The sequence below is a fragment of the Lutra lutra genome, chromosome 2 (assembly GCF_902655055.1).
Source record: "Lutra lutra chromosome 2, mLutLut1.2, whole genome shotgun sequence".
Taxonomy (NCBI): Eukaryota; Metazoa; Chordata; class Mammalia; order Carnivora; family Mustelidae; genus Lutra; species Lutra lutra.
The window spans coordinates 59,493,647-59,507,847 of record NC_062279.1 but is presented as its reverse complement, the minus strand read 5'-3'; the positions used below and the strand labels follow the sequence as shown (position 1 = coordinate 59,507,847).

At 39.0% G+C, this 14,201-nt stretch overlaps 1 protein-coding gene across 1 annotated transcript; it reads right to left on the bottom strand.

Annotated features, from left to right (window-relative positions):
* Nucleotides 1-10,406: 10,406 nt before the first annotated feature.
* Nucleotides 10,407-12,656, bottom strand: LOC125092981 (heat shock cognate 71 kDa protein-like). The gene has a single exon (XM_047717526.1). The coding sequence runs from the start codon at nt 12,590-12,592 to the stop codon at nt 10,652-10,654; it is 1,941 nt and encodes a 646-aa protein (XP_047573482.1). The 5' UTR covers nt 12,593-12,656; the 3' UTR covers nt 10,407-10,651.
* Nucleotides 12,657-14,201: the final 1,545 nt, after the last annotated feature.

The following is a 14,201-nucleotide window of genomic DNA, read 5'->3' as shown; positions in this document are numbered from 1 at the left end:
GATATATAATGTGTACATATTTGCGTTATATACAAAACTGTGATCATGTTGTATCTACCATTATATATCCCGCTTTTTCATTTAATGTTATTTTATGAACACAAACTCATATTATTAAATTTTTGCAAGAATATGATTTATAGTAACTGCATAGCAATTCCATTAGTATATATGTCATGATAAATTTAACTATTTGGATATTTAGATTTCCCAAAGATGTCTGATTTAAACTTGTACTGTGATAAATACTCCTATATAATGTTTTACTCTAATTTTTCTTCCAATTAACTCTCATAAGTGAAATTAGAGGATCAAAATTTATGAACGTTTAAGAGATTATAATCTATCGCCTTCCAGAAAGTTTTACAGATGTAAATACAAAATGTAAACTCATAGCAGTGGTGTATGACAGAAAGTGTTTTCTGTTTTTTTTTTCTTTTCTTTTTACTTCTGGCCAATCTTGAGTATTTATAATACAATAGACAAGTACATAAATATATAAATGAAATAAACCTTAGTCAATTGGACAAGTAAGAAATATCTCATTTAAAAGTTCTTATTCTTGGGGCACCTGGGTGGCTCAGTGGCTTAAAGATTCTGCCTTTGGCTCAGGTCATAGTCCCGGGATCCTTGGATGGAGCCCCATAACAGGCTCTCTGCTCGGCGAGGAAGCTGCTTCCTCCTCTCTCTCTACCTTCCTCTCTGCCTGCTTGTGATCTCCGCCTGTCAAATAGATAAATAAAATCTTAAAAAAATATTAAAAGTTCTTATTCTTTAATTGTGAGCATATGTTCATACATTTATTTGACATTTCCATTTATTTTGTGATCTGCTTGTCCATGTTTCTATCGGTCAGGATTTATTCAGAAACTGATGTAGATATTTCAGGCAGGCAGTGATTTAACACAAGGAATTAGAGGCTTATAAGACAGTTAGGAAAGGTTAAGAAGCACACCAGGGAAAACTGATATTTGCTTTCAGGAAATCTGGAAGGACAGGAGTATCAGGAAACCACAATGATGAGCTCAGCTGCCTGAAGCATCAAGAACGTGCCGGATACCCAGAAGCTCCTAGCAAAACCTCCCAGGAGCTGTTGGCTGAAGCCTTCCTTCCCAGACAACACGGTCACGGAACAAACAGTGGCTTCCGCTTCACTTTTACTTTCAAAACCTGGTAGGAATTCCTCTCTTTGGTGGATTGTAACCAGAATTCTCCTGACAGAGATGCTTCCAGCCACTGAAATGCAGAGAAGAGCATAGAAGGGGGAAACGGGTCTGAGTGGACAATTCAGTATAATGTCCATTGCCCATTATTGTATTGGTATTTTCCCCTTTTATCTTACACGTTTGTAAAAACTCTTTATATATCGTGGTAACCGTAATAATATACCCTCAGATCTCCTGCTACATAACTGGGCAGAACTGAATGACATTCTCAGATTTTGTCCTTCTGGATCCATCCCTGTGCTCATGCCATGCTTATCTACAGGCTGCTCCCAACCAATGATTTGGCATGGCAAGGGTTCTAACACAGGCCCATTATCACTAGACACGTGATTTGTCAAATGCGAGACTGTCTCAGGGACTTTCCATCAGTCAGCCACAACTTTCTTATAACTGGGCAACAGTCTAACACTTTTCTTTCCCCATCCTCCTCTCCTCCCCTCTGTTTTATAGGATTCTGACTTGAATTGTATTCCGAAGGATCTCCTTCTTCAACTCCTCCTTTTTCCTTCACAGGACTTTCCTCCAATAAATCTTTTGTATAATTAATAGTGGCCTCTGTTTTTTGAAGGATCTAAAATACACATTAAAGATTTCAGTCCTTGGGATATTTGTTGTCATTTCTTCCTGTCCCATATATTTAAGGTAAAAGACTTTATAAATTTCTATAAAGAGAGAGGCTGTCCATGTAAGTTTTCTCATAATCAACAGAAAGTGACATATTTATACGTTGGCAACCTATGAATGTAATCTGCCCAGTATTTTGTACATATTTTATGGGAGTTTAATGATCAGTGATTTTTCTTCATGGACAGAGTGTTTGACCTCATGAAAGGACCTAAAGGAGCTTCCTTATTCCTATGGACTCAAGGAATTTTCCTTCCATACTTAGGATTTCTGATAAGACTGAATTTAACCCATATGAAGCATATGTGAGTTTGCACTAATTTTAAAAATTATTCTAAAATGAAAATTTTGTATGTGATAAGCATTGAGGAGGAGAGTGCCCTTAATTTCCTCTGGCTGAAGTTGAACAGAAAATACATGATAATTCTCGTCTGAAAAGGAGTGTCTCTTCTCTCTTATGGAAGGATAAGATTAAGTTATGGATAAGTAATCAGAGGCTTTTTATCTAGTTTTTTAAATTTGACTGCTTTAATGAAGATTTCTTTTAGTTTTTTGTTTTGTTTTTGCTTTCTATAAGTCATGCCACATAAATTGACAACATGGTCATATTCCTCTGTTCAGCATCAGAAAAAGCAAAACAAAACAAGTTTTACTGTTCTTTTCTTCACTTTATGAAACCACTATCATCATTTTTGTTTACTTCCTTATAGTAATCAAATGAACCCAGTTAAGAAAGCTAAAACAAGCCATAAGGAAAAAAAAAATCAGATGTCAGGCCAATTTGATGTTATCAGAAACACCAGCTATAATTGGGAAATTCTTGGAAAGAAGAGTTAGGTTCCCAACACAGAGAAATTTAGGGGGGAAAAAAAAATACCTAGCAAGCCGAGGATCCTGAGCATCTATTTGATGTTTTCAGTAACAAGTGAGTTTCCAAATATGAGAAAGTGAATTTTTAATGAAGCAAACTAAATATCAATTTAGAATGGTGTAGAGAATTTGGTGTCCCTTAGCCTTCTCTTCATGGCTCCCTGAAAAAAAAAATCTAAATTAAAAATGCACTTGCTATATAAACTCAACTTCAAGGCAAAACCCCAGCCTTTCCTTCCAACCAGATTGGAATTTCTCAGTTCCCATAGATAGACATCATGTAATGACCAATAGTCTATGTCAGAAAAAGTAAAATGAGGGGGCCTGTGTGATGCAGTTTGTTGAGCGTCTGATTTGATTTTGGCTCAGGTAATGCATGATCTCGGGGTTGTGAGATCAAGCCCCAAGTCAAGCTCTTTCCTCAGTATGGAGTCTTCTTGAGATTCTCTTTCTTTGGATCTATAAATTTAGGTTTTCCCCTACCCTTCAGAAAATTTCTTCAAAGATATTTTTCTGCTTCATTTTCTCTTTCTTATTTTCTGGGATTTCCATTACATGTAGGTCAGACCACTTGGTGTTGTCTCACTAGTCCCCAAGGTTATGTTTATTTTCCTCAATGTTTTTCTCCCTGTTTTTCAGATTGGAAATTTTCTATTGATCTATATTCAAGTTAACGGACTCTTCTTTTCTGCCATCTCCAATATACTGTTAGGCCATCCAGCAATTTAAAATTTGTTAGTATACTTTCTTATTTTTAGAATTCCCATTTGTATATTTTTTATAGTCTTAATTTCTTTGTTATGATTCCTCATGTGTTAGGGCACCTGGGTGGCTCAGTTGATTAAGTGACTGACTGTTGATTTCAGCTCAAGTCATGATCTCAGGGTGGTAAGTCTAAGCCCCAGGTTGGAACCCCAGGTTGGAGCCCCTCCCAGCATGGAACCTACTTAAAAAAAAAAAAAAAAGATTCCTTACATGTTCATTCACTGTAATTATATTTTCCTTTAAGTACTTTAATATATTTACAATAGCTGTTATAAATCTTTTTTTGCTAATTTCAACATTTGAGTCATTATGAAATTAGTTTTTATTTCCTGTCTCCCCCTCCTTGAACACAGATCAAATTTTCATATTTCTTCAAATGTCTATACTGGACATTGTGTAAATACCTTTTAGGGACTGGATTTAGCTATGTTATTCCGAAGAGTGTTGATTTTTGTTTCATTAGGCAATTAATTTGCCAGGATTACAACTCTGAACTCTGTCTTCCATGTGGAAGGCAGCAGCTAAAATTCCATCTCATTTATTTTAGATTCATCTTAGTTTTCACAGAGTTCCATGGAGTCTTCCCTGTACAGCAATAGGTCAGCATTCAGCCAAGGATTTAAGGGGATTTTATATGTAGATTTTGTGGATCATGTCCTTCATACCATCCTCCTTTTGGGGATTTCCCCTGTTAATTTTTCCAACTGCTCCACCAGCTTTGAATTCTATATTCTAACACATCAAGCAAGGAAAACTGGAGACTTCCATCACTCTCTTCACCAACGACTGGGAAGTGCCTTAAGACAACAGCAAAGATAAACAATCTCTCCTGAGCAATTACCTTAAAACATGGATTTTCCTCCATTTTCTGCCCTGTTGGGATCACTTTCTATATAGTATCTTCATATAATTTGTAGACATACAGTCAATCCTCATTACTTGCAAATTTCACATTTACCAATTAATTAATTATTTATTAGTAACCATTATGTTTTTGCAATCATTCACAGACTTGTACAGAACAGCAAAAAAATCTGAGTCACCCGTTGAGTTCAAACAGGGTGATGCCCTACGATCTTGTTTCAGCTCCATACTATAAATAAGTGCTCCTTTTGTGGTCCACTTAGGGCCACATTCCCACATTTTTGTGCCTTTTGGCGGTGATTACATCGTTTAAAATGGCCCCCAAGTGTAGTGCCAACACACTCTAGTGTTCCTGAGTATGATAAAGCTGTGATGTGCCTTATGGACAAAAGCATGTGTTAGATTAGCTTTGCTCAAGTATTATACACACACACACATTATATATCTATTATACATATACATATATACATATATATATATATAAAATAAACCATCTATACACAGAAATACATGTACAAAAAATTATGTATTAATCAACTGATGGAAATGTTGTGACCAGAGAACCTAACCCTGTATTGTCCATAGGGACAATGGTTCAGTACTCAGTAATTCAGTGTTTGTGGTGACTTTGTAGAATATAACTACCACAATTGAGAAAAAACTATGGGTGTCTGTATCACACATACATACATCCACACACACATGTAATCTAGGATTTATAATTGTTATGTGCAGAAAGATTACTACGACAAAATGCTCTACCCTTTCCAGAAGCTAGAAATGTCATTCAACTTTTAATGACTTTGTTGGATTCCAATCAACATTTAATTGGAACAAGAATTAATCTGTGGAGAATTAACATTTTATGACAGTCCTATCACCTACAATGATATATTTTTCCTTTAATTATAATATATTCTTCAATAATATTTAAACAATTTTCCATAAGCATCTTGCATGAGTTTGGTTATTTTAGATACTTATATTTCTTTTTGCTATTATAATCAGTGTCTTTTCCCTCTTAAATTTAAAAAATTTCCTTTGTTGACATATAGGAATGGGATTAATTTTTTTCTTTTTTTAATATATATTTTTTAATTAATTAATTAATTAATTAATTATATCTGGTTAAGTTACTTATTTATTTATTTTAATTTTTTAATTCTTCTTTTTAATTTTATTTTTTATAAACATATAATATATTTTTATCCCCAGGGGTACAGGTCTGTGAATCGCCAGGTTTACACACTTCACAGCATTCACCATAGCACAAACCCTCGCCAATGTCCATAACCCCACTCCCCTTATCCCAACCCCCTCCCAACAACCTTCAGTTTGTTTTGTGAGATTAAGAGTCACTTATGGTTTGTCTACCTCCCAATCCCATCTTGTTTCATTTATTCTTCTCCTACTCCCCTAACCCCCCATGTTGCATCTCCACTTCCTCATATCAGGGAGATCATATGATAGTTGTCTTTCTCCGATTGACTTATTTCGCTAAGCATGCTACCTCCATCCACGTCGTCGCAAATGGCAAGATTTCATTTCTTTTGATGGCTGCATAGTATTCCATTCTGTATATATACCACATCTTCTTTATCCATTCATCTGTTGATGGACATCTGGGTTCTTTCCATAGTTTGGCTATTGTAGACATTGCTGCTATACACATTTGGGTGCACGTGCCCCCTTTGGATCACTACGTTTGTATCTTTAAGGTAAATACCCAGTACTGCAATTGCTGGGTCATAGGGTAGTTCTATTTTCAACATTTTGAGGAACCTCCATGCTGTTTTCCAGAGTGATTACACCAGCTTGAATTCCCACCAACCGTATAGGAGGGTTCCCCTTTCTCCGCATCCTCGCCAGCATCTGTCATTTCCTGACTTGTTAATTTTAGCCATTCTGACTGGTGTGAGGTGATATCTCATTGTGGTTTTAATTTGTATTTCCCTGATACCGAGTGATATGGAGCACTTTTTCATGTGTCTGTTGGCCATCTGGATGTCTTCTTTGCAGAAATGTCTGTTCATGTCCTCTGCCCATTTCTTGATTGGATTATTTGTTCTTTGGGTGTTGAGTTTGCTAAGTTCTTTATAGATTTTGGACACTAGCCCTTTATCTGATATGTCGCTTGCAAATATCTTCTCCCATTCTGTCAGTTGTCTTTTGGTTTTGTTCACTGTTTCCTTTGCTGTGCAAAAGCTTTTGATCTTGATAAAATCCCAATAGTTCATTTTTGCCCTTGCTTCCCTTGCCTTTGGCGATGTTCCTAGGAAGATGCTGCTGCGGCTGAGGTCGAAGAGGTTGTTGCCTGTGTTCTCCTCAAGGATTTTGATGGATTCCTTTCTCACATTGAGGTCCTTCATCCATTTTAAGTCTATTTTCATGTGTGGCATAAGAAAACGGTCCAATTTCATTTTTCTGCATGTGGCTGTCCATTTTTCCCAACACCATTTATTGAAGAGGCTATCTTTTTTCCATTGGACATTCTTTCCTGCTTTGTCAAAGATTAGTGGACCATAGAGTTGAGGGTCTATTTCTGGGCTCTCTATTCTGTTCCATTGATCTATGTGTCTGTTTTTGTGCCAGTACCATGCTGTCTTGATGATGACGGCTTTGTAATAGAGCTTGAAGTCCGGAATTGTGATGCCACCAACTTTGGCTTTCTTCTTCAATATTCCTTTAGCTATTTGAGGTCTTTTCTGGTTCCATATAAATTTTAGGATTATTTGTTCCATTTCTTTGAAAAAAATGGATGGTACTTTGATAGGAACTGCATTAAATGTGTAGATTGCTTTAGGTAGCATAGACATTTTCACAATATTTATTCTTCCAATCCAGGAGCATGGAACATTTTTCCATTTCTTTGTGTCTTCCTCAATTTCTTTCATGAGTACTTTATAGTTTTCTGTGTATAGATTCTTAGCCTCTTTGGTGAGGTTTATTCCTAGGTATCTTATAGTTTTGGGTGCAATTGTAAATGGGATGGACTCCTTAATTTCTCTTTCTTCTGTCTTGTTGTTGGTGTAGAGAAATGCAACTGATTTCTGTGCATTGATTTTATATCCTGACACTTTACTGAATTCCTGTACAAGTTCTAGCAGTTTTGGAGTGGAGTCTTTTGGGTTTTCCACATACAGTATCATATCATCTGCGAAGAGTGATAGTTTGACTTCTTCTTTGCTGATTTGGATGCCTTTAATTTCCTTTTGTTGTCTGATTGCTGAGGCTAGGACTTCTAGTACTATGTTGAATAGCAGTGGTGATAAAGGACATCCCTGCCGTGTTCCTGACCTTAGCGGAAAAGCTTTCAGTTTTTCTCCATTGAGAATGATATTTGCGGTGGGTTTTTCATAGATGGCTTTGATAATATTGAGGTATGTGCCCTCCATCCCTAAACTTTGAAGAGTTTTGATCAGGAAGGGATGCTGTACTTTGTCAAATGCTTTTTCAGCATCTATGGAGAGTATCATATGGTTCTTGTCCTTTCTTTTATTAATGTGTTGTATCACATTGATTAATTTGCGGATGTTGAACCAACCTTGCAGCCCTGGAATAAATCCCACTTGGTCGTGGTGAATAATCCTTTTAATGTACTGTTGAATCCTATTGGCTTGTATTTTGGCGAGAATTTTCGCATCTGTGTTCATCAAGGATATTGGTCTGTAGTTCTCTTTTTTGATGGGATCCTTGTCTGGTTTTGGGATCAAGGTGATGCTGGCCTCATAAAATGAGTTTGGAAGTTTTCCTTCTATTTCTATTTTTTGGAACAGTTTCAGGAGAATAGAAATTAGTTCTTCTTTAAATGTTTGCTAGAATTCCCCCGGGAAGCCGTCTGGCCCTGGGCTTTTGTTTGTTTGGAGATTTTTGATGACTGTTTCAATCTCCTTACTGGTTATGGGTCTGTTCAGGCTTTCTATTTCTTCCTGGTTCAGTTGTGGTAGTTTATATGTCTCTAGGAATGCATCCATTTCTTCCAGATTGTCAAATTTGTTGGCGTAGAGTTGCTCATAGTATGTTCTTATAATTGTCTGTATTTCTTTGGTGTTCGTTGTGATCTCTCCTCTTTCATTCATGATTTTATTTATTTGGGTCCTTTCTCCTTTCTTTTGGATATGTCTGGCCAGGGGTTTATCAATCTTATTAATTCTTTCAAAGAACCAGCTCCTAGTTTCGTTGATTTGTTCTATTGTTTTTTTGGATTCTATATCACAGATTTCTGCTCTGATCTTTATGATTTCTCTTCTCCTGCTGGGTTTAGGGTTTCTTTCTTGTTCTTTCTCCAGCTCCTTTAGGTGTAGGGTTAGGTTGTATACCTGAGACCTTTCTTGTTTCTTAAGAAACGCTTGTACCGCTATCTATTTTCCTCTCAGGACTGCCTTTTGTGTCCCACAGATTTTGAACCATTGTGTTTTCATTATCATTTGTTTTCATTATCATTATCATTATCATAATCATTATCCATGAATTTTTTCAATTCTTCTTTAATTTCCTGGTTGACCCATTCATTCTTTAGAAGGATGCTGTTTAGTCTCCATGTATTTGGGTTCTTTCCAAATTTCCTCTTGTGATTGAGTTCTAGCTTCAGAGCATTGTGGTCTGAAAATATGCAGGAATGATCCCAATCTTTTGATAATGGTTGAGACCTGATTTAGGACCCAGGATGTGATCTATTCTGGAGAATGTTCCATGTGCACTAGAGAAGAATGTGTATTCTGTTGCTTTGGGATGAAATGTTCTGAATATATCTGTGATGTCCATTTGGTTCAGTGTGTCATTCAAGGCCTTGATTTCCTTGTTGATCTTTTGCTTGGATGATCTGTCCATTTCAGTGAGGGTAGTGTTAAAGACCCCTACGATTATTGTATTATTGTTGATGTGTTTCTTTGATTTTGTTATAAATTGGTTTATATAGTTGGCTGCTCCCATATTAGGGGCATAGATATTTAAAATTGTTAGACCTTCTTGTTGGACAGATCCTTTGAGTATGATATAGTGTCCTTCCTCATCTCTTATTATAGTCTTTGGCTTAAAATCTAATTGATCTGGAAGAGTCAAGATGGCGGAGAAGTAGCAGGCTGAGACTACTTCGGGTAGCGGGAGATCAGCTAAATAGCTTATCTAAAGATTGCAAACACCTACAAATCCAACGGGAGATTGAAGAGAAGAAGAACAGCAATTCCAGAAACAGAAAATCAACCACTTTCTGCAAGGTAGGACTGGCGGAGAAGTGAATCCAAAGCGACGGGAAGATAGACCGCGGGGGGAGGGGCCGATCCCGGCAAGCGGCGGAGCAATGGAGCACAAAATCAGGACTTTTAAAAGTCTGTTCCGCTGAGGGACATCGCTCCAGAGGCTTAACTGGGGTGAAGCCCAGGCGGGGTAAGCGCGGCCTCAGGTCCCGCAGGGTCGCAGAAGGATCGGGGGTGTCTGAGTGTCGCAGAGCTTACCGGTATTAGAACGGGGAAGCCGGCTGCAGAGACAGAGCCGAGGAGTGACTCTCAGCTCAGGGTTGCCTTGAACCGGTCGCAGGCTCGGTCAGCTCGGAGCGGGGCCGGAGGCCAGGGTGACGGGAGTCATTTGGCGCTGTTCTCTGAGGGCGCACTGAGGAGTGGGGCCCCGGGCTCTCCCGGGGCCGGAGACCGGGAGGCCGCCATCTTTATTCCCGTCCTCCGGACTCTACGGAAAGTGCTCAGGGAACAAAAGCTCCCGAAAGCGAACACGAGGATGACTCAGCGCGGCCCCGGGTAAGGGCGTTGCAACTCTGCCTGGGGCAAAGACGCTTGAGAATCACTACAACGGGCCCCTCCCCCAGAAGATCTACGGGAAACCCAGCCAGGACCAAGTTCACCTACCAAGGAGATCGGCGGAATTCCAGAGGAGAAGAAAGCAAAGCACGGAACTCATGGCTTTCTCCCCATGATTTTTTAGCCTTGCAGTTAATTTAATTTTTTTTTTCTTTTTCAATTTTTTTTCTTTTTCTCTTCTTCTGCTAAATTTTTTTAACTTTTACCATTTTCTTTTTTTTTTTTTTTTTTTTTTTTTTTTTTTTTATGGTGCCAATTTTAAATACAGTTTTATTTAAGACATTGCATTTTCCACTTAACAATACAGTGCTTATAAAGTGCAATGTTTATTTCCTTTCCCTGTGCACATATTCCATATTCAAGTATCAAGAATGCCCAGTTTTTTTTGCTATAGCAGCTCAACATTACAACTGCCATGGAATTTGCTACAAATTTGGGTCCTTTGAATATTGTGTGTGGAACAATGCTCAACCTAATTATTCTCAGGTTGGTTTAGTCAACCTCTTCAATGGTGGGCCCAGAGGAGGCTCCACCAGAGGGAGGAGCTCCACCACCAGGGAAGCCTCCAGGCATTCCTCCTGGCATGCCCCCTGCACTCTGGTACAGCTTGGTGATGATGGGGTTGCAGACTTTCTCCAACTCTTTCTGCTGGTGTTCAAATTCTTCCTTCTCTGCAGTCTGGTTCTTATCAAGCCAGTTGATGATTTCATTGCACTTGTCAAGAATCTTCTGTTTGTCTTCATCATTTATCTTGCCCTGAAGTTTTTCATCTTCAACAGTTGCTTTCATGTTGAATGCGTAAGACTCAAGTGAATTCTTGGAAGACACCTTGTCCCGCTGTTTCTCATCTTCAGCTTTGTACTTCTCAGCTTCCTGGACCATGCGCTCAATATCTTCCTTGCTCAAGCGGCCCTTGTCATTAGTGATGGTAATCTTGTTCTCTTTTCCTGTGCTCTTATCCATGGCAGAGACATTGAGGATACCATTAGCATCAATATCGAAAGTGACCTCAATCTGAGGGACACCACGAGGAGCAGGAGGTATGCCTGTGAGTTCAAACTTTCCAAGTAGGTTGTTGTCCTTGGTCATGGCACGCTCACCTTCATACACCTGAATAAGCACACCAGGCTGGTTGTCTGAGTAGGTAGTGAAGGTCTGTGTCTGTTTGGTAGGAATGGTAGTATTACGCTTGATGAGAACAGTCATGACTCCTCCAGCAGTTTCAATGCCAAGAGAAAGTGGAGTGACATCCAACAGCAGTAAATCTTGAACATTTTCAGATTTGTCTCCAGAAAGGATAGCTGCTTGGACAGCTGCACCATAAGCAACAGCCTCGTCAGGGTTGATGCTCTTATTCAGTTCTTTTCCATTGAAGAAATCTTGGAGAAGTTTCTGAATTTTGGGGATACGGGTAGAACCACCCACCAGGACAATATCGTGGATCTGAGACTTGTCTAACTTGGCATCTCGAAGGGCTTTCTCTACAGGGTCCAGGGTGCCACGGAACAGGTCAGCATTTAATTCTTCAAACCGGGCACGAGTGATAGAGGTATAGAAGTCGATTCCTTCATACAGAGAATCAATCTCGATACTGGCCTGGGTGCTGGAGGAAAGTGTACGCTTAGCACGTTCACAAGCAGTACGGAGGCGACGAACTGCCCTCTTGTTTTCACTGATATCTTTCTTATGTTTGCGCTTGAACTCTGCAATAAAATGGTTGACCATTCGGTTGTCAAAATCTTCTCCACCTAAGTGGGTGTCTCCAGCTGTGGACTTAACCTCAAAGATCCCATCTTCAATAGTAAGGATGGACACATCGAAAGTGCCGCCTCCCAAGTCAAAGATCAGCACATTCCTTTCAGCTCCAACTTTCTTGTCTAGGCCATAAGCAATAGCAGCAGCAGTTGGCTCATTGATGATGCGAAGCACATTGAGACCAGCAATAGTTCCAGCATCTTTGGTAGCCTGACGCTGAGAATCATTGAAATACGCAGGTACTGTGACAACTGCATTGGTAACGGTCTTCCCAAGATAAGCCTCTGCGATTTCCTTCATTTTCGTCAAAACCATAGAAGACACCTCCTCTGGATAAAAGCTTTTTGTCTCTCCCTTGTATTCTACTTGGACCTTGGGCCTGCCAGCATCATTCACCACCATGAAAGGCCAATGCTTCATATCAGACTGGACAACAGCATCATCAAATCTCCGTCCAATCAGGCGTTTGGCATCAAAAACTGTGTTGGTGGGGTTCATCGCAACTTGGTTCTTCGCAGCATCACCGATCAATCGTTCGGTGTCCGTGAAGGCGACATAACTTGGGGTGGTCCGGTTTCCCTGATCATTGGCAATTATTTCCACTTTCCCGTGCTGGAAGACACCCACGCAGGAGTAGGTGGTGCCAAGATCAATGCCAACTGCAGGTCCCTTAGACATGGTTGCTTATGTGTGGACCTGGCTCAGGCTGAGAAGACAGCAATCCAAAGATGTAACCCCGCGTTCAATGAGCTACCATTTTCTTTTTTTTAACGTTTTTTTTAAATAGTTTATCTAATATATATATATTTTTTCCTCTTTTTATATTTTTTCTTTATCGGCTTTCTTTTTTTTAATAGTTTTTTTTTTCTTTCTTTCTGAACCCCTTTTTATCCCCTTTCTCCCACCTCACAATTCAGGATCTCTTCTGATTTGGCTAAAGCATATTTTCCTGGTGTTGTTGCCACCCTTTTAGTATTTTACTTGCTCCTTCATAAACTCTTATCTGGACAAAATGACAAGGCGGAAAAATTCACAACAAAAAAAAGAACAAGAGGCAATACCAAAGGCTAGGGACCTAATCAATACAGACATTGGTAATATGTCAGATATAGAGTTCAGAATGATGATTCTCAAGGTTCTAGCCTGGCTTGAAAAAGGCATGGAAGATATTAAAGCAACCCTCTTGGGAGATATAAAAGCCCTTTCTGGAGAAATAAAAGAACTAAAATCTAACCAAGTTGAAATAAAAAAAGCTATTAATGAGGTGCAATCAAAAATGGAGGCTCTCACTGCTAGGATAAATGAGGCAGAAGAAAGAATTAGCGATATAGAAGACCAAATGACAGAGAATAAAGAAGCTGAGCAAAAGAGGGACAAACAGCTACTGGACCACGAGGGGAGAATTCGAGAGATAAGTGACACCATAAGACGAAACAACATTAGAATAATTGGGATTCCAGAAGAAGAGGAAACAGAGAGGGGAGCAGAAGGTATATTGGAGAGAATTATTGGAGAGAATTTCCCCAATATGGCAAAGGGAACAAGCATCAAAATCCAGGAAATTCAGAGAACCCCCCTCAAAATCAATAAGAATAGGTCCACACCCCGTCACCTAATAGTAAAATTTACAAGTCTTAGTGACAAAGAAAAGATCCTGAAAGCAGCCTGGGAAAAGAAGTCTGTAACGTACAATGGTAAAAATATTAGATTGGCAGCAGACTTATCCACAGAGACCTGGCAGGCCAGAAAGAGCTGGCATGATATATTCAGAGTACTAAACGAGAAAAACATGCAGCCAAGAATACTATATCCAGCTAGGCTATCATTGAAAATAGAAGGAGAGATTAAAAGCTTCCAGGACAAACAAAAACTGAAAGAATTTGCAAATACCAAACCAGCTCTACAGGAAATATTGAAAGGGGTCCTCTAAGCAAAGAGAGACCCTCAAAGTAGTAGATCAGAAAGAAACAGAGACAATATACAATAACAGTCACCTTACAGGCAATACAATGGCACTAAATTCATATCTCTCAATACTTACCCTGAATGTTAATGGGCTAAATGCCCCAATCAAAAGACACAGGGTATCAGAATGGATAAAAAAACAAAACCCATCTATATGTTGCCTACAAGAAACTCATCTTAAACCCGAAGACACCTCCAGGTTTAAAGTGAGGGGGTGGAAAAGAATTTACCATGCTAATGGACATCAGAAGAAAGCAGGAGTGGCAATCCTTATATCAGATCAATTAGATTTTAAGCCAAAGATTATAATAAGAGATGAGGA

Bases quoted from the DNA above. Each gene is read 5' to 3' on its own strand.
- LOC125092981 (XM_047717526.1), bottom strand. From the start codon at position 12,592: ATGTCTAAGGGACCTGCAGTTGGCATTGATCTTGGCACCACCTACTCC.